Source organism: Scleropages formosus, chromosome 3, assembly GCF_900964775.1.
Source record: "Scleropages formosus chromosome 3, fSclFor1.1, whole genome shotgun sequence".
Classification (NCBI taxonomy): domain Eukaryota; kingdom Metazoa; phylum Chordata; class Actinopteri; order Osteoglossiformes; family Osteoglossidae; genus Scleropages; species Scleropages formosus.
In genome coordinates this window covers 14,058,181-14,083,557 of record NC_041808.1, presented here as the reverse complement: position 1 = coordinate 14,083,557, position 25,377 = coordinate 14,058,181, and the positions used below count along the sequence as shown (strand labels likewise).

General features: G+C 39.3%; 1 protein-coding gene across 1 annotated transcript in view; it reads left to right on the top strand.

Annotated features, from left to right (window-relative positions):
- The window catches only part of LOC108935245 (xenotropic and polytropic retrovirus receptor 1 homolog), a 46,074-nt gene that overhangs the window by 7,471 nt on the left and 13,226 nt on the right, over positions 1–25,377 (top strand). The window contains exons 2-3 of the mRNA XM_018753703.2: positions 41–92; positions 24,750–24,851. Of these exons, the coding sequence (XP_018609219.1) occupies positions 41–92; positions 24,750–24,851 (154 nt within the window). The remainder of the gene's footprint in view (positions 1–40; positions 93–24,749; positions 24,852–25,377) is intronic.

Genomic DNA, 25,377 nt, shown 5'->3' with positions numbered 1-25,377 from the left:
GGGAGGTGTAAAACTTTGTCCTCTATTCTTTTTTTTCTAGGCATTCAAGGACATGCTTTATGCTGCACAGGACCAGGCTCCATCCATAGAAGGTAAGGAAGGCCACATGGTCAGCATTGTCCTGGCCCCCAGCACAGTATGAAGGTCTCCAATGCAAGCTCAGCCTCTGTACGTGAGGTGATGGTACCACCAGTATGCTTTAGAGTCAGGCTCTTAGTCATGTGCCTAGGATGAGCAATTTGAAAAATTTATTTGTAAAATACAAAGAAACACATCGATTAGTCCATACTTTTTACATTTACATGTAAAAATGAACACTAGAAGCAATATTTTCCTCTAGGTGCCCTCATGCTGTTGCATTTTATATTTTGTTTTATTGGATCGTGTTTCCTGAAATCTAGTGACGATCTTGGCTATTCTTTCATCAACTACTGTACTTCATATGAAGTTAAAATTTAAAACATTGTACGTGCTCAAAAAAAAATTTCTTGATCATTACTTACGGGAGATGTACCCATTATACTTACATAAATTTAAAGTTTGGACATTACTTTTGTTGCAGAAAGACTTGTGAAATTATTAGGCATATGTTGTATGTCAAAAGTGCAAACAAGTGTGTTATGAAATATTTGAAATGTTTGTGAGGGATTTCACATTCGCAGCACTATAAGAGCTGTTTCCTCTACCGTTCTCTGAGATTGTTGTTTGGGAATGGAGAATAGCCAAGGCTCAAGGGACCCATCAAAGTGATCCCATAAGAGTAGCTCTGTTTGCATCTGAAAGAGGGCTTCCTCTGTACTTGTTTTCTCCAAAAGCACTATGCCAGTGAAAAATGTGGTTTGACCAGGGCTGCATTTTGACTTAGCTGATCCAGGGACGTTAACATAGCCAAGTGCTGCAGGCTTTGGACTTCCACAGGAAATAGGCCAACCCGACAAAGAGTTCTTAAGTTATTTTACAAATCAACTTTGACATTTCTATCAAACAGTAGCAGCACAGACTTTCAAAAAACATTGCGTATTCATGTTTTCATTTCTGCGTCATGTCAGCAGCTGGCATGTTCAGGTCTTGGTAACCCTATATTTAAGGTATGATGCTGACTTCCTATTAGTATCTGCCCACCAGTAATTACTCTAAATGCCTCCCTCATTTCTGCCTAAACCAGTGATTTACTGGAGTGGGGGATCTCCTCACTGCAGTGTTGTCATGCATGCTACATGAGTGGATGGAGGAATCTTGGGCTTTTCTGCTATGTAAAGCTTTTCATTGTCTCTGATGATTTAGTGATTAATGAAGTTAATTTTTTTTTTTTTTTTTTTCCCCCCGATCAATCTGCTGAATGAACTGTAAATTTTGACATGAGCTTCCTGGATTACCTTTCTATAAATTAAAAAAAAAATAGTGATACATAAAACTGCTGCATCAGCATTTGAGCTTTTTTAAGTTTGGAATTGTCTCTGGAAGGAGTACAGCATCCTCTCTCTGGCATGGCAGTATCACAGCCCCAGGTGCCTTTAAATCTTATTGTAGAGAACATTGGTAGTAGTCAGCTCATTGCCTTTGTTGGAACTGTTCTCATATTGATGTAAGAAGTCACTTGCAGAAAAAGTAAACATGGATGGTCTTAGTCTTGAAAACAAGAGGTAATGGGTAGTAGGTGATTGGACTTGTTGAGGTAATGTCTCGAGGGGTGATAAGAACTGTGACGATTGAGAAAAGGGTACTGAAGGTGGCAGAGTGAGTCCAGAATGATTCCTCTCTGTCAGTGAAGTTGAGTCATCACTATTGAGATTTTTACAGTTCAGACAGATTCAGTTTTCCCTAATATGTCCAAGTAGTGAAATATCAAGGGTGTCTCATCCATGTTAATGTGACCTTCCTTTTTGCCATATCAGAACTGTACCTCTTTGGCTTGTACCTTCGTGATGATTTTGGTTAATTGTATGAGTAAAACATGCCTTTGTCTATATACTGTATATCCTGCTGGCTTCTGGGGTTTAACTTTGAGAATTTAGCTTTATCTTAAACCTTTTTGCCTGGTGCTTTAGCTGTAATTAAACAGCACTTGCAGTGGTGTTTAAGAGAAAGACAAACCATATGAGTACACTTAAGTCTATCAGCTGGAATTCTGGTAAAATTAAATTAGAATAATTGGAACAGAATTGGTAGAGTAATTTACAGCAGAGGACTTTGGAGCAGTAAATTGTTTAGATAATTTGAAGAGTCAGTGAAAGCACTGCTGGCTTGCAGACTCTTCGATTTATTTTTATAACTACACATAAAAGCCTTGTACTGTATCCACTCACCGGCCACTTTATTAGGTACACCTTGCTAGTACTGGGTTCGACCCCCTTTTGCTTTTAGAACTGCCTTAATTCTTCATGGCATAGATTCAACAAGGTGCTGGAAACATTCCTCTGAGATTTTGGTCCATATTGACATGATAGCATCACGCAGTTGCTGTGGATTTGTAGGCTGCACATCCATGATGTGAATCTCCTGTTCCACCACATCCCAAAGGTGCTCTACTGGATTGAGATCTGGTGACCGTGGAGGCCATTTGAGTATAGTGAACTCGTTGTCATGTTCAAGAAACCAGTTTGAGATGATTTGAGCTTTGTGACATGGTGCGTTATCCAGCTGGAAGTAGCCATCGGAAGATTGGTACACTGTGGCCATAAAGGGATGGGCATGGTCAGCAACAATACTCAGGTAGGCTGTGGCGTTTAAACGATGCTCAATTGGTACTAAGGGGCCCAAAGTGTGCCAAGAAAATATCCCCCACACATTACACCACCCCCACCATCCTGAACTGTTGATACAAGGCAGGATGGATCCATGCTTTCATGTTTTTTACGCCAAATTCCGACCCTACCATCTAAATGTCGTATTCGAAACTCATCAGACCAGGCAACGCTTTTCCAATCTTTTATTGTCCAATTTTGGCGAGCTCGTGTGAATTGTAGCCTCGGTTTCCTGTTCTTAGCTGGCAGGAGTGGCACCCGGTGTGGTCTTCTGCTGCTGTAGCCCATCTGCTTCAAGGTTCTACATGTTGTGTGTTCCAAAGTATGCAGAAGAGCATCTCTGTTGTAATGAGTAGTTATTTGAGTTACTGTTGTCTTTCTATCAGCTCGAACCAGTCTGACCTCTTGCATCAACAAGGCATTTTTGCCCACAGAACTGCCCCTTACTGGATATTTTCTCTTTTTCTGACCATTTTCTGTAAACCCTAGAGATGGTTGTGCATGAAAATCCCAGTAGATCAGCAATTTCTGAAATACTCAGACCAGCCCGTCTGGCACCAACCACCATGCCACGTTCAAAGTCACTTAAATCACCTTTCTTCCCCATTCTGATGCTCAGTTTGAACTTCACCAGATCATCTTGTTCATGTCTACATGCCTAAATGCATTGAGATGCAGCTATGTGATTGGCTGATTAGATATTTGTGTTAACGAGCAGTTGAACAGGTGTACCTAATAAAGTGGCTGGTGAGTATGTGACTGTATGACCACAAATTTTTTAGCAAAGTGTCTTTTTTGGCATGCTGTTTGGAATAATGATTTTTTTAAAAAAAAATCATGAGCAATCAAGTTTTGAATACGTTCCACTTCTGTGTTTGCTGTTTCAAAAGCCTTATTTTACCAGTTTCATTTCCATTCCTGATCCTTGTATAACAACACCTCAGGCAATAACAACCGAGGTCCTCCTTTTTCCCCCTCCTAAATCACCAATGCCTCCACAGGGCCTTCTGTCATGCTTAAATTTTCACAATCAATGCTTTTTCTAGGTAATAATAAAAACCTCTTCCCCTTAGCAGAATCCCTGGGCAAGTGTTTAGTGGTTCAATAAGGAAAATATCTACCAAATGCATTGCAGAAATAAGGCAGTGAGAGGTCAGCATCTGTCTCTGCATTTCAGTCTCTCAGGTCTGTCTGGGAATTGGTGAGAGTCTGGTTTGGTGTATATTGTCCTAACAGGTTTAGCCAGTTTCTATCCAAACACTCACAGTAGTTCATGATAAAATTCATTTCACTGTTGGGTTGCTGAGAGTTACTGATTCCCCTGTGTAAAATCCTAATGCATTCATTTCTGAGATATTTTTACTTTCATTAAAACAGTGAAAATGTGAAGCCTGTATTTTAATTGAGAAGCAATTTGAACATCAAGAAACCTAATTTTATGGGCCTCTCCCATAAAACTGTTAATGAGATTGCGTTATTGTTAGCCTTGGTTTATAAGATAAGATTTGGGGTAATTCCAGCCTACAAGACAGTCATTCACTTTTGTGTTTAATTTGACATTGTTGCTGTCTAGAAAGAAAAAGTTGCTTTTGAAGAAGATTAAAACAATGGTTTGTGTCTGCTTGCTTTTAAAGCTGTTTGTACTTCACTTCACATTCTGTAAAAGCATCACACTCATAGCTGCTTCACAATGTAATGGTATTTATTGTCCTTACCACTAACATTCTAGTCAACCATAGGAAATGATATTTGGTGTCTTGTTCTCTACTGACATTTCTTGGCTTAGCTTAATAATAACTGGAGCTGGAAGTGCTGGAGAGAAATAGTTCTGAAATGAAAGTAGCAATCGTAATAATCCCTCAAGTGTTGTATATTATTGTTAAACAGTTTTATTTTACTGTTGCAATAAAATTGCTCAAACAAAATTGAGTCTTAATTCCAAAATAATTCTGCTTCCTTTATGACGTGACTGGTATGCATTTGTGAGGTGGGAGGTTTTACCCCCAAGGCAATGCAGTCTTCCAAGATTTTTCAAGACCTGTTCCTTCTCAGGATACAGGAAGTCTTTATGAATAATTTATTGATTTATTCAAATTTCACAAGGATGCAGTTAATCTAAAGTTAGCGGAGTCCCAAACCATGCCATACAAGAATACAACAAAATGTAGTGCATCAGGATCTTTTCCCCCTGCCAAAAGAAATGAATTAGTTTTAGAATCAGAATCAGAATCAGAACGAGCTTTATTGCCAAGTATGTTCGCACATACAAGGAATTTGTCTTGGTGACAGATTTTAAATGATCTCTCTATAAACAGACTGAGTTCTTAGGAAATATGCACACATATGTAAAATAATTTGAAATATTTTCTTGATTTTTAGTTCTTCAGCCAGATCCATGGCATCATGTACATATGATGCAAATTTTCCTTCGGAACAATGAAATTTATAGCAATGAAGGCCATTGTATCTCATGAGGCTGTTTGATTTAGTTCTACTGGTTGAACCAGCAATAAAAATGGACCTTTGGGACATCACACTGCCACTGAGAAATTCTGTTGTGTTTTTTCTCTGAGTGCTGTGATGGTGTTCTAGGTAGTTATTTTGTATTAAGATTGAAGGAGCAGACCACACACTCAAGTGACATCTGTAACCACTGCATACCTTCAAGATGAGGAAAGAAAAATTACAATTTTATCCTTTTCATCCTACTCTTAGTAGCAGTGTGGAGGATTTTAGTAGAATCATATGATGGAGACAGATGTACTGTGCAGTATAGTTTGTTGTGGGCTGCCAGACTGCATATGCAGTAGCTATTATTATGTCAGACATATGTTTTTTTTTTTTAAAGCTCAGAAATTATGACTCAGTTTCTGGAGGATGTGCAATATTTCTGCTTTCCAGTCACAAAGCAATAGCTGTTAGTTAAACCATTTTAACTCTCATGGGAATGATTAAGATGCAGTACATTATGTTTTTGTAACATTGCCTTAAAACAATATTTTCTGTTGTCTCTGTATGGTAAATTTATGAAATGATATTTGCTTATAGTAATGTGCTTATACATTTTTGCAATGTCTACAACTGCTTGTCCCGAATGGGGTTACGGCAAGCCGAAGCCTACCTGGCAACACTAGGCACAGGGTCAAAGGGGGAGGGAGGATACCCTGGACAGGATGCAAGGGCGCTGCAAGGCACCCCAAGCGGGACTTGAACCCCAGACCCGTTACACAGCAGGTACAGGCTAAACCTGCCACGCCATTGCGCCCCCCTCGCTTATAAATTTCGCAATGCAAAAAAACCTTAAAGTTTGAAATATTATCATTTCCAATTTAGTATTTTCAAGAACAGTTTGTGCTCATTTCTGGTGATGCAGGTAAGACTGTACAAGGATTAGCTTGTTCACATTTTTTGCCTCATCATCTGTTCCTTTGTTTAATCTTTGGGTTTTTTCTTGCTTTGAGCTTAAGTAAATACAGAGTGACTTTTGGACTTTATTGGATGTTTGTGTTCTCAATTACCATGGTAAGTTCACCCATCTCTGTGTCCAAAATACATGCTCAGCATTTTAAGCACTCTGAAGAAACTTGATCTTGCATTTACAAAAGCACCCTGTAGCACACCTGCATACTGGAGTAAAAACGATAATTGGTGACGATTAACTGTAAATTGCTATTATTTTAACAATAGCTGACTGCATGGAAGTTATAATCACAATCCTATTTTGGGCTAAATTGAAGGTAATCCTAAGAGTAATGATGGTTGTTGGGGAAGACATACAGTGCAGACATGACGGGGTAGCAATATATATGACTGTTCTCAGAAGTAAAAAAACGAAATTCTCACACATCATTGTCATTTCCCGGAACCAAAGAACCTATTGTTTTGAGGATTGATTCACACTCTTCAAACAAACTAGCATCTTTTATAACATTTCATTCATCTCTTGTCTAAATAGGTGGTAGAATGGATTTAAGTTTTCCGAATAGAACTGTGGTAATGCACTTGTAATGAAGCATTTTCTCTAGTACTTATACTACTAGCACCATGGAGGTTTGAAACTGCACAATTGTGCCATGTGGATCCCTAAGTGTACATTCTGGGTTTTCTCTAAACCCATGAGATGCAATGCAATGAGTGAAAGGTTTATTAAGCTGGTCCATTACGACGTGTCATCATTGAGATCTCACACTGAGAGCAGTTGGATGGCAGGCAGATTCTGAATCACTGATCCAGAGCCACAGGGATTGTCTTCGTTCCTGTGCGTACGTGTACTGCAGCCTCTAAACCCCTCCCCAAAGCTTGTCAATAACTGGCATGAGCCAAATGCGGCATGAGCCCTGTGTCAACAGCTCCTCAACCAATCAGAGTGATCAGAGAAAGCAGATCATATTAGTGTTGGATTAGCACACTAATGAAGACCCAGTGACCGGCATACAGGTGACCTTCCAGGGAATCTTGTAAAGATAATTAAGCACCTGCTTTGCTGTTTGTGTATGAGAAGTTATGCATTCCATGGTGGCAGACTGACTCCCTGAAAACCAACGCTTCATTAAATGTATAGTCCTTCGGCATCTTCAGTGACAATGTCTGCATGTGACTGCTGTCAGACTGTAGCTCATGCACTGGTACTATAATAACAGTATGGATCAGTAGTGGCCAAGGTGTTTTCGTGTAGTTCAGTGTCGTCCGTGTTCGATCGTGCCTTCCAGTGGGTGCCCCACGTGGTCGAACATCAACACTTTGGGTGAACTCGTAAGTTCTTCCACCTAGATTTCTCTAAAATGAGTCTGTTTCTGCTGTACAGGTTGTTTGCGGGCAAGGATAGTTATATCCTTTTCTGTTCTTAATTCAGAAGATGATGCAGTACTTTGCTGGTCATTAGCCTCATTGATCTCGCACAGCAGTCCAGATGACTTAATATGAAGGCAGTCCTGTGCTTTTTATCTCATTTACACAGGTCCTTGTTAACCTAATTAGGAACTTGCCATTTTCATACATGATTCAGCATTAAATTACGTATACTTATGGTCTGCCATTGATAATGGAAACCAAAAAAGCAGAAGTCACAAGGAGCTCACTGCAAGCTGGTTTCCTGTGGAAAAACCCACTGACAGACTATTCCATGCATCATGCTAAGCAACAATTAGAGCATGAGTCTCTTATTACAATGCCGTTTCTAAGCGTTGTTCAGAGCATTAAGTAAAACATCTCGAGTGGCGATTCCTAGATGTACTGTTCATGGACATTAGTCTCCTGCTGAGCAGTATGTTTTGTTATTTTTTCTAGTATTCTGATTTTAATAGCTTGAGCGAGGTCATTTCTTCTGTTGTTGGAGTGATCGGTGCTAAAACAGTCTCACACTGGATATGTCACAGCTCCAGAGTGCAGCGTCACAGTCGGAGCACAGTGCCACTGCTTTTTTTCTTATCGTGTCTGTGCAGACAGGTCTTGGAGTGGTGAAGTTGTTTACTCAACTTGGAAAATAAAGAGTTGGGATTTCTCATGGATTCCCAGCTGATCAGTTGGAGCCTAAACAGGAGATACCTCTCCTACCTTTGAGTTTTCTGTATTGTCTTGGAACTAAACAAACATCTGGGAGCGCAGTGGCGCAATGGGTTGGACCGGGTCCTGCTCTCCGGTGGGTCTGGGGTTCGAGTCCCGCTTGGGGTGCCTTGTGACGGACTGGCGTCCCATCCTGGGTGTGTCCCCTCCCCCTCCGGCCTTACGCCCTGTGTTGCCGGGTAGGCTCCGGTTCCCCGTGACCCCGTATGGAACGAGCGGTTCTGAAAGTGTGTGTAAACAAACATCTGTCAGTCTGTGAAGGTATTGACAGTACCTACAATTAGTAACCTATCTTCAGTTATTAGCTGCATTTGGGAAAGAGTTGCCTATTATAAATTACAACCCTCAAATTTTTTTAATCCTTTAGCTTTTGAAGCTTTTCATAAGTTTTACCATACTAACCAGCACAATTCAGGTAAAGATGTTGAAATGTAATTCGGATTTTCACATGGAAATGCAATGAGTGTTAATTGAGAAGTACACCTAATGAAAACAACATTGTCATACTTTAATCTGAACATCTTAGTGTTGCAAGCATTAAGAAAGATCTTTTTGATTCTTTGTGTATCTCCCTCAATACCTTGTCACTACTGGGTCACAGCAGAACCAGCACAACATGGGTGAAAAGCTGGAATAGGGTTATTACTACTTTAAATGTTATATTCCTGTGTTGGATCTCTGAAACCATTTTCAGCCCATGGTCCTTCTCCAATTTATGTCATACTTTTAAATTTTAATAGAAACTGCATTAAGCATTGATTTAAACGATTCTTTAATTTTGTTATCCTGCAGTGACTTCAGAGAAATGTCTCTGTAGAACTGAGCAAAAGATACATTTTGTTTTTTTTAAATTTTATTTAAAAGTGTTACGGCTTTAATTGGATGTCATGGGAACATTTATGATTAAGGAACTGTGGTGCATCATCAGCTTATTCCATACTGAGATGGAAATGTTTTTTTTTCCAGCAAAGTGTCCTGTTTTGGTCGCAAGCTTAATTTAATTCTGTTATCTACTTCCTACTTCCATCTGAAGCCAGGAAGAGAATTTTCAGAAATAAACCCTTACTCTCACATAGTCATCATTTATAATCACTTGTTCAGTGCAGGGTCACGGTGTTTCAGATCCTATCCTAGAAGTATGGAGCCCTAGGCTAATCGGCATATACCCAGGACTGGAGTCCAATCTATCATAAAATGGACATATTTTTTCCCAGATGGATTTTGAGCAAATGTTACATTGCCTCTTGGATAGCATTACATGCAGTATTGCTGTATTAACATGTGTTGTAATGTCTTTATGCAGAAGCCTGTTGCATATGCACATGGGACTTGGGTCAAGAGTTCGTTATTTAACTGGAGTATATAGTCCACTATTCTGTTTCTTTTTTAAAGTATTTGTTTCTTTGAAGAGTATTGTTTTCATGTTATGAAGCACCTCATGTTACATTTCACTTGGCTTATTTTTTCAGTGATTTCTGGATGCATTTTTTTCAACTTGAGGATTTGCAATTTTACTTTGTAAAATAGTTATGCATGTAGTTAAGTATAATGAACAATGACACCCACCTAATTTGTGTAAACCCTTCAAATTCTGTATATTCATATTCACTCTTTTTTTAATGGCTGTTTAGTATTCAGTAGTGCAGACTGAGTTTAGCTGTTTTGCTGGCATTAGCAGATGTCTTCACAGTTCATGTAGCTTTTGTTAGGTCTGGTTACAGATCCTACATTGAAAAAAGAAGGCAAACTCTTATTATTTACTTAGATTTCCTTACAAAAGAGCACAGAGCATTGACATATAGCTGGAGGTATGTTTGGTTCAATAGTTAGTTTTGTTTTGAAATACATCTTGGTTGTAAATTTAACTCAGATTCGCTGCCTCTAATGAAATCACTTGTCTTAATGAGTAATGTTGTTACTGGTTTTGAAACCTATATTGTCGCACAGTCCAAAAAATTCTCTGATGTTCATGTGAAAGTTTGAAGCTATGGTAAGCTCTACAAGCTAGAACGTGATGGTGGTTTGCTTTGTTAGCTGATGCTGTTATTCAGAGCAAACTGCAGTGCTGGCATAAATTGAATACAAGATACAATTAGGTGACCAGGATAAGGACTGATAGGGACTTGTGTCGACACAGCTTATAATGACAAGGGAATTGGATCAACTTTGGAAGCTAAGATAAACCCTATTACATTGATGATTATGGGAGCTGGACAAATCCAATGCAAGGCAGATCAGAGTAGAAAGAAGAAAAGATAATGTATTATTTGCGGAGACGATATTTTATCTCGGTTCTGAATTTATTATTTTCTTAAACTTGTCATAACACCATCTCCTTTAAACAAGCTCTTTAATGTTTCAGTTAGCAAGTCATTAATTGCTGTATAAGTTTGTGGCTCATTTTCAGATTTAACATCAGCTAAATGGTAATGTATTTAAAAAGTTGGGTTCATGAAATTTCACAATAATTGCATTTATTTAGAAATAACAATTTAGTTGTCACCAATGGGTCATGTACTTTTGTCAGCAGCATATTGCTTCAGTGATTAAGGTTAGGCCTTTATCTCAATGTTAACGCTTAACATCGCTTAACAGAGAACTTCTTCGTATATTCTGAAGACTTAAGAAGCCTGGGTATGTATGCAGAATTAGGCTCTCTGAACTACCTGAAGAAATTAGTTTTATTTTTGGACTTTACTGGCTGCAGAGAAAAATGCGTTGGTCTTGACTCAAGCTGAAAGTTAGAAGAAATCGGGGAGCTAGTGTCTAGGAGCACAGTGAGATATGTCAAATCTTCCCAATTACTTTGGGAAGGAAAGCTACAACAGCAACAACTACAGTGTGTTATTATGAGCATAGCAAAGGTGCAGGCTGGTTCTTTTCACCTTTTTTTTTTTTTTTTTTCCTTTCTTTTTTCTAAGTCTGTCAGTTATGTGTTTTATATTCGAATGGAAATGTTTTGTAGGTTTCTGTTACAGTACAGTGTAAATTGCAGTGTTAGTAAAATGTAACTATTTCAAAATTAAAGGTATTCCAGCAACATGTGTGGTGCATTTTTTGATATTGCAAAGCACTATTTGGATGAGTGCTCATTTTAGAAATGGATGATAATATGGTTTAATCCCTTTCTGCATCTGATCTCACACCAACCTTCTAGGTTTGAGAAGGAAGCTAAGAGAACAGGAAGTCATTATTGTGCATGAAAATGACACAAAGCTTCAGCTAATGGGCTCCGTAAACTTATCCAAAAAGATCTGCAGGCAGCTTTATGGTGACATTTGCTGTATTCCAGCTGGTTACAGTTAGACTTCTCATGTTTCACGGTGGCACTTGTCAACGTGTCCTTCTTGGCAGATGGTGACCGATGCTTTCCAAACCAGGCTGCAGTAAGGTATGAGCAGCTCTGACTCACTCAGCTCCCAGACAGTGAGTCAGAGCCTGCTTCCCATGTAGATACCGAAATGGTCTCTTTACGTCAGCCCCTCTGCTGGTCACGCCAGTGTGGGGCTTTGTCCTCAGACAATCCAGCATGGCTGCTCTCCAGATGGACCCGGCGAATGCAGCTTGAATGAGATCAGTCGTAGCAAGAGAGAAATCGAGGGAAGATGGCAGAGGTGGGTTCTTGCTACTAGTCCCCCAAGCACTTAGGTTAGGATCAGCTCTCAAAGTCCATCTGAGCCAAGGTCAGTTTAATTGCAGACTCATTATGAATATCCTCTAATCTGTCTGCCTGGAGAGTGACTGGATTTGCCCTCATCTGGGACTGACCTGTTTGCTGGACTGTGGGGAACCAGTCAAATGGCCTACTTGTTTTTAGTTACTTAGCAGCTTACCATGGTAACCCACTGTCATTTACCCATTTATATAGCTGGATAATCTTTTTTTACTGGGGGCAGTTTGGGCAAAGTACTTTGCTCAAGGGTTCTACAGCAGAAGGTGGGATTAGAACCCAAGTTCTTGAAGTGTAAGACAAGACATTTTTTGACCACTGCAACATGCTGCCTCCAGAGTAACCCAAGTACAGTACTGATTTTGAAACCAATTTGTTGTATTGGTTCCACTATTTATTCTGTCCTTAAGTTGCACTCTGTTTTAGTTTCCTTTGTGGTCTTCTAAATTGTCACCTTTATCATTAAGTGATATTCATTCACTTTGTTCTGTTATACAGTCACTCCATCTCCCTGAGCTTAGGATTCAGAGAGGGGTCTTCCTTGCTTTTTACATTGTCTATCTTACACAGTCTTTTTTTTTTCGCTCTGGTTAACCTCTTTTCTGTCCAGGACACATGAGGAGTGGAATCTCGTCTTGGTGAAAAGCTGCTTTCCTACCAAAGACAATCATTTTTAGTACACTCAACAACAGTTCCTTAGAATGTGAACATCAGCAGCTTTAGGTATATAATAACACTCAGTGAAATACCATATAATTTCAGTCAACTAGCCTAAATGCTAAAATGTTCTGAGATTTCAGGTGACAGGGTATGTTTTTAACCTAAAAGATATACTTTGATTTCCAAAAAAACAACTAGCAATGTAGAGACTTTCATAACCCCTAGTTAAACTGCTTTGAACAATTGTTGTGTAAAGAATAGTAACGGCTTTAAACATCTGCTGTTTGAAGAAGAGCAATAATAAGCAAGGTCAAGGGTTATTCCCTGTTCACAATGAATGTGTAAATTCATCATTTTCATGTGAAGACAAATATGTGCTGTTGCTGCACAGTACATTTCACAAGGAAGAAAATCTGTACATAAATACAAACCACTATCTCTGTCCAGATTTGCAACTTTTTTACTTAAACCCTGAAATTGGAAAAATGTACATTACCAGGATTTACTCATTTATGCATTTTACATTTCCATTTATTCATTTAGCAGACGCTTTTCTCCAAAGCGATGTACATATCAGAAAATACAATTTGTGCATTACTGTAGGAGAAAGACATAGCTGCAGATGTCACTCTTAAGTACAGTTAGTTTCCTTTACCATATGTACTGACGTTCATCACACAAGTAGCTGCATAAAACTTAACTTTTTTGAGATACATGTAAACAGTTATCGTTACATTGCAGGAGTGGCTCTGTAAAAGATTGACCTGAGCATGATCGTGAACATTTATACTTTGTATGAACTTAAGAGATTATGGGCAAAGTGGGTCCGGAAGAGATGAGTTTTAAGACCCTTTTTAAATGTGGACGAGGATTCAGCAGTTTTGAGCGAGAGGGGGAGCTTGTTCCTCCGCAATGAAGCCAGGACCGAGAACCTCTGCGCTTTACAGAGAGAGTTGCAGTAGTCCACATGGGATGTCATCATGGCTTGGATAAGTGGTTGGGCAGAGTCTTTGCTATTTTGCCAATTTTCTTTGCCTTTCTGGTTTGTAAAATTTTTCTAAAGAGAAAATGGCTTATAAAAGCAACTAAATGCTGCCAAACATATTTAATGCTTAGGTTGTTTCTTTTTGGCCAGTTGGAGTTTCCTGTAAGGCACACAGTCAATATTTTCAGGTGAAATATGTTTTAATATGGTCTCTTCACTTGATTCTCCGTGACAGTCCAACATGTTCTCGCTACTGCAGTGATTCTTTCTCTTGTGACACCTGATCTGCAGTAGAAACACAGCACTGTATGAAGCAGTGTAATGCACTAATGAAGTGGTTGGCATTACAGATGTTTTATTTTCACTTATTTTAAAGTAGACTTTAATGTTGCCTCATGTTTTAAAAAAAAAAAAAAAAAGTCTACATTGTATAAGCTATTGATGAAAATAGTTCATCAGAATGAATTTTTAATTTGTTGTGGCTTTATCTGGTGTGTTTTAACAGCCTAAACAGTGAAAAAGAGGCACTGAATAGTATTAAATTTTATTGATTGTGTTGTAGTGGTTGCACTTACCTACAACTTGAGTTACAGACTTCCGATCCAAATTGTGTTTGTACAATGAGGGACAAGTGTATGTAACATAAATAAAAATGTAACATTGTTTAATTATGCAGTAATTACAGAATGGGCAGAGTTTGACTAGCCATATCTACAGCATGTCATACCTCCAAGTGCTGTCTGACTTTCTCAGGGTCTCTAATGAAAGTCATAGAGAACAATGAGTACTATAGTCGTATTTCTGGAATGCTCTAATTGTCAGCAAGGTCTCTATCAGTGATTAAACCGCTTGTATTTTATGAAATACAATGATAGGTAGAGGGAAATTTGCCAGTAAATTGTCATTAATCTGAGTATCTCTGACATTTTAATAACCTTATGTCCTATGTGTGTCCTTGTAAATCAGAGGTATAGCAGCAGAAGGTACAAAGGAACCAGGCACAGGGCCACTGAATACCTTTGACATTTTAATAACCTTGTGCTTTCTAGTACCTCAGAGGTATAATGGCAGAAGGTAAGAAGGAGCATTGCACAGGATGCTGGGCCAGCGCAGGACCCCAAATAGAACCTGGACTGATGAGCTGAGCGTATTGAAGGGAGCGGAGACAAAACCTCTTTCGGGCTGTCAAGGGGCCACAGCTGCCCAGTCGAGCACAGCAGCCACAAGTATAAAGTGTCATTCACAGGGCAAGTGGGACAAACTGTCCTGAATGTTGCTGTAGTAATCATGACACCAAGTTTTTTGGTGTTCACTAAGGTGACCTTATAGCCTTGTGAAAACATATAGAGTCTGTGCAGAGTATAATATTGGTTCTTTCCTCTGTACACATCTGGCTATACATACATGTTATTGATATGTTTTTTAAGACTTCAGTGTTTCATAGTAGGCTGTTGAATATCAGTGTCTCTCCTGCTGTTTTTTATTTATTTCTTTTTTTGAGGGGTTTTGTGTCTCGGCGGTGTATCTTCACAGCTCAGATAATTCTTCCCTGGAGTTTTGTGATACTGTTGAGGCTCAGTGTGTGTTTCATCGCTGTGTTCCATTCTCGCAGCTCTTATTTGTGCTCCATTTAAGAGAGGTGCACTTTGTAGCTGTGGGATTTCTTTGTGTTGGGTGGGGTTCATTGTGCTGTAATCCACCACTCAGCTCATTGATTTTGCTTGCGTGCAAATAAACATAATACATTGTTTGATAGTGGGTACGTTGCAGGGCGAAAAGTAGGGGCATCCACAAGCCATTGTTTTCATTTTGTTATATTTCAAATATTGGAAGGTGTGAATTCATTGCTTGTATTTATTGCTTGTTTCATTACTTGTACAATATGTTTTTCAACAGAAAAATTGTAACTAATAGATGGTGGGAGAAAAAATGCGATATTACTGTAATAAACAAACATTAAGTGAAAATTGTCATAAAAATAAGAAGTTTTTCTTTCAGCTTTGATTTTCTATTTATGAGGAAAATTCTCATTCAGAGCGGATTATTCCATGTTTCTGTTTTTTGGGAGACGGGAAAAGTTGAATACCCTTCAAATGGAAGTAAAATGCTTTTTTATTCTTTAAAAAAATAAAATAGGACCTACCTTTTTTAGCCATGATTCTAGAGATTAAACAGAGAATTATCTCTCAGATGGTGAAATAAAGTATTACAAGGCCAGAATTCACAATAGTAGCTATATTTGTTTGTTTTTGTAAACTCTAAAGAATATGACACCAACATGTTTCAGGCACAAACCTTCTTTAGCATTTTTCCCCACGTTTGTGGTGAGCACGTATTTAATTCTCTTTTTTTTTTTTTTTTTTTTTTTCCTCCCTCCTGTCAGATGCTGACAGACTGAAAGAGCCTCTTGTCAGGCTTTCAGGAAGAAACCCCAAATAATGAAGTTGTGGTGAATAATGTGCTTATACACCAAGTATGAGCATTTCAAATAATCTCTTTTTTTGCAGTCTTGCGTAATTCTTTACTTCCCATGCCTTAATTCTGCACTGTACCCTTGAAATGTATGTTTCCTCAAACATCACTACATCTGAAAGCCTGTTTTGAGGCCTTGCTTATGGAATTTCTTTTCCATGTGTCCCTTTCCATACCTGCATATTACACAGATTATTGAAATGGACTGTTCTGGTGTATGCTCCTGTTTTCCGATCCGGCATCCGTGAAAATTTGAAGAACGCAATTAAATGAGTTTTAAGTTGTGAATCATAATTATTGTGTTTTAGTACTGAAAGGGCACGGTGGCGCAGCGGGCTTGGCTGGGTACCGCTTTCTGGCAGGTCTGGGGTTTGATCCCCGTTTGGGGTACCTTGCGACGGACTGGCATCCCGTCCTGGGTGTGTCCCCTCCCTCTCCAGCCTAGCCTTACACCCTGTGTTGCCGGATTATGCTCCGGTTCGCCGCGACCCCACTTGGGACAAGCAGTTTCAGACTGTGTGTGTGTGTGTGTGTGTGTGTGTGTGTGTGTGTGTGTATATAAGTATTCAAGTGTCCAGATAACTTTGCCATCACTAGCATTTACTATTACAATGTTTTGCATTCAGCTTCTTCTTCCCATTATACTCATTGCCTTCTCCTAAAAGCATGTCATGGATATTTGATTGTCCTGTCCAACCTTTGCAACCTTTGCTTATCCTGACCAAAGTCTACATACAGGTAAGGACCATTGGGATGGAAAGGATGATGCAGATTCATTTTAGTGCCCACATAGAGTATTCTGTTTAATGAGAGGGCTACTGGACATAATGCAGCTAAGGCCAAGTAATCAGGTTTTCAACTGAAGTTCAGTCACTGGACAGTTTGGTTATTCAAACATATGACTAATATTGTTAATCATGCCAAAGTGATAGATTTGCAAGAAGCCTTGTTGTCAGCGTGTAAATGTCATGAAATGTTTTGCCACCTTTTACAACTTTTTGAATCTTCAGAACAGTTCTTGAAGCATGAACTTTTTTCCTTGCACAAAGATTTCTGTATTTGTTTTTCCACTTTAACCTCCCTTTGGTTATCTGTAAAAACACCTCATAATGACATGTCTAATCAGTTATTTTGCAAACAAAGCACTATTTTCATACTGCTTCATTGGAAGCGCACCATGTAGATAATTTCTGTTTGAGCAAAAGAAGTATAAAAATGCTTGGTGTTGATGATATGAAACAGAATGGTGAGGGAGAGAGGGTGGCAGCTGTGGTCTGTGGGACTGGAATGTAGCCCATTAGCCATCTCCGCCATGCACCGCAGGCCTGCATTCCCCTGACTGCAGCTCTGTGAACGTCCTGGGCACAAACAGCAGTCCGGCTGCTCTAGTTCCAACAGAGACATCAATTTGCTGCCAGGGGGCCTGAAGGAGATACCCCGTGACAAAGGCTACAACCACCATTCGCCAGCAGAAATGCAGCAGAGTCTCACAGAAATAAACATGGGAGCATGAGGCATCCTCCCAGCTCACCTGATTGCACTGTAAAATTGTTCACTCGGCGCCTTCTGTTCATTCTCTTCCTGGATCGGATGTGTCGCCATTTAGCACTATATCAGAAATAAGGTTTATTAATGTAACTAACCTAATTCAGCAAATCGGTGGCATAGAATAATCCAGTTTATTGAATTTGTGAGTTTAAAATTCGTGGTTAATATGCTAGAGCTCAGCAGGATATTGAATAATGAGATGGATGGAGATGTACTCACAGAAACTGTAATGGTTCTTTTCTGGCTTGATTGATTTAACAGTCTTAGGAATTGCATTTGCTGAGATTTTTATTGTTCCTCGCTGAAAAGCAGGATATTTCCTGATCACTTTTCCGTAGGGTTTGTTGAGTATACTTAAGAAACCAGAGGACCATAGTGTTGGCCTGTGATTCAGAAGAATACTACTGTGAAGCACTGTGGGGCCTGTGATTCAGTCTCCTCATTCATTCAGTGTTCATTTATCTGCTGAAAAGCACCTCTGAACACATGTTGTAAAGGAGCTCAGCAGAGCTCAGTGTGTTGTTCGTCATGTCAGAAATTTTATCCTGAGATTTCTTTTAATGCATGTTTTTAACATGAGGTTTGGATAAATGGCTGTATTACAGAAATTGCGGCTCAGAACACGATTTAAACTACTGAATACCAGTAAGAGGCAACTTCTTAAGCGTTTCACTTTGGTTAGAGATCTTTGTTTTCTTTAGTTATTGAACTAAACACTGCAGCCCTCAGACTTTGGACCCGAAGTGCTGTGCAAAGTCAAGAGTTGTCTTATGTTTGTAATCTCTGATGCTCCCCAACAGCAATGCCGCAGTTACACAGAGCTGAGGGGAGGAAAGCTCTGAGCAGTTCGACATTAGTCAAGGGAAAATTTTGCTGTTCCATTCATCACTATCCTCTGGACCCATTATGTCACTGTGCTGTGAGGACAGTGGTATGAAGATTCTCAGTCCCACAGGGGTTTTTCTCCTTTAGGTTGGGATGGACATTAGTCAAGACCTTCTGAACCTCCCCTTCTTCAGCCACTGTGAGCGCGTGCTCACACACACACTTCTTTTTTTTAATTGATCACACTCACACAAAGCATAAGGATTTTTTGGTGAGCAAAGCAGTCCTAAGTGTCTGAATAGTGGTTTTGGAAAGGTTTAGTCACTCTGAGATTCTAATTAGATTCTTTGATACTAGTGCTATTTTTTCCATACTTTTGTTCAAGATTCAAGAGTTTGTCATGTGTACTGTAAACAGTTCGTTACACCATACAATGAAATTCTTACTCTGTGAATCCTCTCAGGAGCCTATGACATAAATTATAAGGACGTAAGGAAAGAAAAGCAGAAGAAAAACACCAGGAAAACACAAGGCGTAAATCACAGATTTACAAAAAAATTACTATTAGTGCAAAAACCCAAGAAACAAGGTTATATACGTATATAAAGTGTGCAGTGCGCAATGTAAACATGGAAGTCGTACATGTGCAAAGTCCTGCAGGGGTAGATTGGGTCTCTTTGCAGTTGAAGGGGGGGTGTGTATTTGTGTACGCAAGGTATGAGGAGGTAGTCTGTGGTCTCTGATGTTATTGGCGTTGTGGATGTGTATGTGTGTGTAGGAGGGATGGGGGGGTAGTTGACACCTCTCGGGCTCAGAGGGTGAATTGTGTCTGCTGTGATGCGTGGAGGGGCAGTGGATGGGTGTCGTTCACAAGCCTGATGGCCTGTGGGTAAAAACAGTTTTTCAAGCACTGTATACAGGGTTCTCAATAGGTAAAACACTGTCGTAGTGACATTTTCCAGTTTTCTCTATTTCAAAGCTTTTGTTTTAAAAGAAAAAAAAACAGCAAGAGAGCATGAGGTAGATAATTGCTTACTGCAAAGTGGCATCAGACCACCAAGTGATTACTTCTCATTGCTCATATCATCATTCAAAGTCTGGCACAAATAATGGATCAGTTGTGCCATTTCATACAAGTCTTAAAAAAATGATGTACTCTCTTTTCAGGTCCTTGTCTGAATAACAGTTCAGTGTAATGTTCGCTTATATTGCAGATGATTAAGACTCAAAAGCTTGAGTACATAGAACACTTAAATCCAGTTACATATTGGGCAACTTGATTTGCAAACATTGGCAGGGGTCCATGTTTATACTGTACCTGGTGCCTGCCGGGCTCTTCAAACATGAGATCACTGATCTTTTTGTCATGGGGGTAGAACCACCCAGAGCTGCTTAAACTCAGCAGCAGTGTAATTGAATGAAGAGGGGCTGGATAATGTATGAAATATGTACTGCTACCTGTAAGAGACAGTGACATGAACATTGCTCTCTTACAACCACTTAGAGTCCCTTGAAGTGACAGAGGGACAGGTCAGGAAAGGCAAGAATATATTTTCAGGCCTCTGTTTTGTCGTAAATGAGCATGGGAGATAGATTGGTGATGTGGCCAAGAGTTTGTCAAAATTTTCTGGGTGGAAAAAGCTTAATGGAATCAATGGGAAATGCTGTAGAGGTTCCTCAGAGGTGTAAATAGTTACTAATGGCCATCTGCTCTTCTGTGACTCGCTATAAATTGTTCAACAGAGAGAACAAGTTAATGAGACTGCATTTTGGCATGATTTCCTGACAAGATTAATGTGTGCATTTAAGGACACTAATGACTGCAATAACATTCCTACTTACATTTTTGGTGTTGATGGTCAACTCTGTCAGCCGTCTTTGTGCTGACTTTTTTCAGTAGATTATTTTACCAGCACAGGTGACCCACAGTCTGCAACAAAGTCACTGGATAAAGATTAAAATGTTCACTGAAATGCAGTGTTGTCTTGTGCAGTCCTTTTGGTTTTCTGACTTCAGTTAAGTTGGTGTCTGTGATGGATTACCTCTCAACCCATCCGTCCTTTGAGCGTTCGGCACATCTGACTTCTCAAGGGAGCTGAATCGGCACTCAGTGATTGTACAAGATTGTATGACATTCAGTTGAGTTCTCGGGCTAATTCAGTACTTTTATCACAGCCACCACTGGTCAGATGAGAATTTCCAATTCCTGACATACAATACACATCTTTTCAGTGAAGATAGTGTTTTTGTAAAGATTGGGATAAGTTGAATGTCACATGTTTATTGCTTCTGTTAATTTCTGATATATGATTCAAATGGAGTTTTTTAAAGGGCATATAATGCATGACCTTTATGTAAAGGGCTGTTCGATGTTACTGGTAGTTAGATTTGGGAAATTGTTCCTAAGTTGGTAATTCATAGTCTGTGTTTTAAGGCTTTACATCACTTTAAGGTCTTATGTTTTCATGTGGTTTTGGGAGAAGGAAGAATACTCCCAGAAGTCACAATGATGACTGTGGGTTTTTCTCAGCTTGATATTCTCCACATTTGAGAAACCATCTGTTCTACTGGTTCTGGTCTAAATGGCAGCATGGATCACTGGGTCTGTCATCCCCGAAACTTTAATAAATGGGTAGGTCCCTTTGTGTACAGGATGAGATCAGGAGCTGTCAAAAGCAGTTGCAGCCATTTTTGGCGATCGTGTGTTCATCAAACAAATAAGAGGGCATGTTATGTAACTTGATTTTTTTATGATTTAATTCTTCCACTCTAACAATTCAAAAATGTAGAATATCGGACAGTTAGAAGTAAATGTAAACGTATCATAAATATTCATGAAAGTCATGTTGACAGTTTGTCTCTGAACTGTTGTTCTCAGGTTTGATTTTCATAATGTTTCTCCTGTGCATTTATGCACAACTTTGCACCAGTAGACTTATAATATGCTCCAACTCCAAGCCACGTATTATTCTTATAATAGATGGAAATGGGATGAGATTAAACGCCTCTTAACAAGCATGGGGTCCAAAGTTTCTGAATTGGTTGTTGTCCTAAAGTAAATTTCCAAATTCCCAATACACATACTGGTTAAACAGAACACATGGAAATAATATTTTTGGTTTAGAATACCTAAAATGTCTAGCAATTATGTTTTTTGAGGAATTTTTTAAATATCTTTTCTACTTCAGAATTGAGCTGATCATATTTCTCTAGAATTATGATCTGTACACATGCTCCTTTTGTTTCAGGACCATGGACAGTGTTTTGTGTCTTTCAGCTTCAGTAAACTGTCCAAATCCATTTCAGACTCATGAAAAAGCCAGAGGAAAATAAATTATATGCTGTCGTGGGAACGATATACAATTGTTTCCGCAGCAATGGGAACAAACCTGAGCTATCTGGTTTTTCAGCAGTGATGAGTTATTGAGATTCACTGGGTATTTTAGAATATAATGCACCAAGCAGTGGAGCCCCATTGTCCCTGAGTACTCAAACTCTGTTCCATCTTTTATCCAACAGGGTTTCTCATTTGTCTTATGTGCGGTTCCTAGCGAACATATGTATACCTCCTCGGAATGTTAAAGAAAAAGTAATCGGTTTCAGCTTCCTGTTTACTTGCAGTCTGGGCACCATGTGGACTGTTAATTTACCTCTCTGTTCATGGTTTTATTTTGGGGATGCTGTCAAAGTCTGCCAATCTGTTTAATGTCTGTCCATAATGTTGAGTATGCAGACAGAAGACAGAATGAGCCATGCATGCTGGGAGAAGTGCACTGTCCCCTCTGTCCACAGTGCAGCTTTGTGAATGCACGTGGAGCAGTTCTCTGTGCTTTTACTTTGACCTATAGCATTTGGGCTTTTTCCGAATGGCCAATCAAAAATGGAGAATCACTTCCTGACATTTGGTCTATAAAACTAGCACAGTACACAGTATATCTCTTGACTCTCTTCCGCTGTTTCTGTGGAGTTTGCATGTTCTCGTTGTTTGTGTGGGTTTCTTCCCATCATCCAAACACAAGTGGGATAGGTGACTCATACATAGTGTGTGCCCTGTGATGGACTGATGTCCTGTCATTGGTGTACCATGCCTGTAGGGATAGGCTCCGAACCAACTGAACCTTACATAGGACACGCGGTTGATAAAAATGGGGGGGGAGGAATGTTCAGATTGTGCTTCACTTCGTGCTTTTGCAGGAAGTGAGAACAATCTTCACAGGGACCCCAAAAGAAATTTGACCACTTTTTGTCTGTCCCCACATGGATTAACGGAGCTGCCATAATGTTTAATTCATCTTCTACCCAGGCTTTTATCTGTGCACAGGATGCTGAATACAAAACATCCCTACTGATCAGTTCTGATGCTGGTGCACTTCCGAGTATATACATATTGGGTGTCTCTTGTAAGGCAGTCTTGGAAAGACCTCAGGGCTTCATTTGCTTTTTTTGAATTCTGTTCTGTTCCAAATGTTTCATGCAGTAGTCTCTACCCCGAGTCAGTTATTGTGTTACCTTGTAATGGCAAATGCACAGTCTTCCTAGAATCTTTTTCAGAATCTCTCCATTTGGGACCTGGATATGTGACTCACTGGAGGTTTGTCGAGACAAGATCTGTGAAAGAATCTTAATCTTATTTGGGGAAAAAAAAAAAAAAATCTTAGAACTTTAATGCCGTTACATAATAAAATCACATGAGGACTATGCTGTTTTTTTAAATACATACTGAAGGTTTAATGACACCAAGGTGAACACTCCTAGTTCAGGTGGTTTGCCTTGAAACATAAATAAATGAAAATGCTTCTGAAAAATGCAGAAGTGGACAGTTGAGAAATATGTCTAATATTGACCATCTTGGGTATCTTTGTTCTTGTTTATTGAGAATTCCGATCTCATTGTGACTTTGAAATGAACTGAGATGGCCTTTGAGTGAGAACACTCTGCCAAGAACAGGAGGAAATTGCTCTAGGACCCTGCTCAGTGTCAGTGTTGACAGATTTACATAACACATTGTCTGTCAAGCATTTGTACAGTGTAGTGTTAGGCTTATGGAACTCTCTTAGCATTCTTTAGCATCCAGTCTCTTCTTAACAAAAAATAGTATATGCTCTGTAGGGTCAGTGATGGCACTACGTTTAGCAATCATTCAGTTGTTTTGAGGGACTGTGAGGGTCCATGTGCCAGGTATTGTTTTGGTTCTCTGCCATTTAGCTGTTTTGTGTGGATTCTCCTGGAGCAGAAGGTGCATATGATGCAACTCAGTAAAGAACAGAGCTGCAGATCATCTAATCATTTGTTCTTCAGCCGTTTTGACTCTTGTCTACTACAGATTATCCCTGTCCTCCATTCTTCATTCCTGCCACAAGGGGTTTTTGTACTTGTCCATGCAGCAAATTTTTTTTTATATTACCCTACAGGTTGCCAGGAACTTGCCAGTATAGTCTCAACAGAGCTTTCCAGTAAAGCTTTCTGGTGTGTGTGTGTGTGTGTGTGTGTGTGTGTGTGTGTGTGTGTGTGTTTGTGTTTATCTTTATATTTGTCTTCAGGTTTGTTCCGCTTGTTTCTCTACACGTCTCTGTAGAGAAATAAGTATATACTGTATGTTGAGTGTGAGAGTATGTGTTCATGCTTTTAATCCTGTCTGAATTCCCACTTGAACATTGCTGAAGACCATAAATGCTAATGGGATTTATGTACCAGTGTCACAATGGAAGACTGGATCCTTCCATCATGGTTCATTTACTGGAAACTAACTGGTTTGGGCTCCATTAAATTGGCAATGATGGGTAGCACACAGTCATAAAATCAAAACCATATTGCTTCACACTGGCAACAAGCTACTTCAAAACCTTACGGCACGCAGTTGCTTTGTAGACCTGTAGCTTCTGTATTTAGCGTGTTATTGTTGCTTGCTATGTACTTTTTAATGGAGTGATTTATGTTCTGTCTTGTGCTAATGACAGTTGTAAAATTGCAATAGGGTCCTTTTGAAATACTTTGGTTTTTTTTTTAATTTGACCACAGACGTCTAACTGCTGTATTCATATACCTTTGAAAAACAAGTTATTGTATTTTCTATCCAAGTCTAAATAAATCTGTCTTGCTGCAATATTTTTATTGCATTTTTCACCATGTTTGGGTGATTTCAAGATGGCTTCTCAAATATTGAATAATTTTTTATCCATATAAGTGTAACTGTGTAATACTTAGAACATCAGTACTGCATGGAAAAATCTATTTGAATATAATAATGAAAGAATTGCACCCGTTGTCTTTCTCTGTCCTTCAGTCACAGATGAAGACACAGTCAAAAGATACTACGCTAAGTTTGAAGAGAAGTTCTTTCAAGCATGTGAGAAGGAGTTGGCTAAAATCAACACTTTCTATTCAGGTAACTTCATATTATAACAACATATGAACTGAACTGGAAGTACATGTTGTCCAGGTCTGTATATTTTTCTTGAATCACAGAAAGGCATCTTCTCTAAATTAATTTGTATTGTTGTTTGTGAAAGCAGTTCAGAATGCGCAAAGTGCTTAGCCAATGTAAATATTAAGTGATGTCCATATCAGTTTGCTTTTGCATTCTTTTCAGTTAGCTTGATTTCTTTAGGACAAACCACTTCACTCCTTGAAAGCTGTATGCTTGCCGGTTCAGCCAAAATAAATTTTAATCAACACAGATATCCTCACTTCCAAAAAGCGCTGTTCTGGGAACAAATGTGAGGAATTACCCCAGCCCTGTGAGTCATCCCAGCCTTCCCAGAAACACCTGACTTAACCAAACTCATTCCACTGCTGCGTTATTTCAAACTTGCTACTTTGCTCCTGTCCCCTAGTGCAAAGAAAAGTGTTTCATACCCGTGGTTAACGGAGGGCTAGTGTCCATGGCCAAGCCATGAAGACTGACCAGCCAT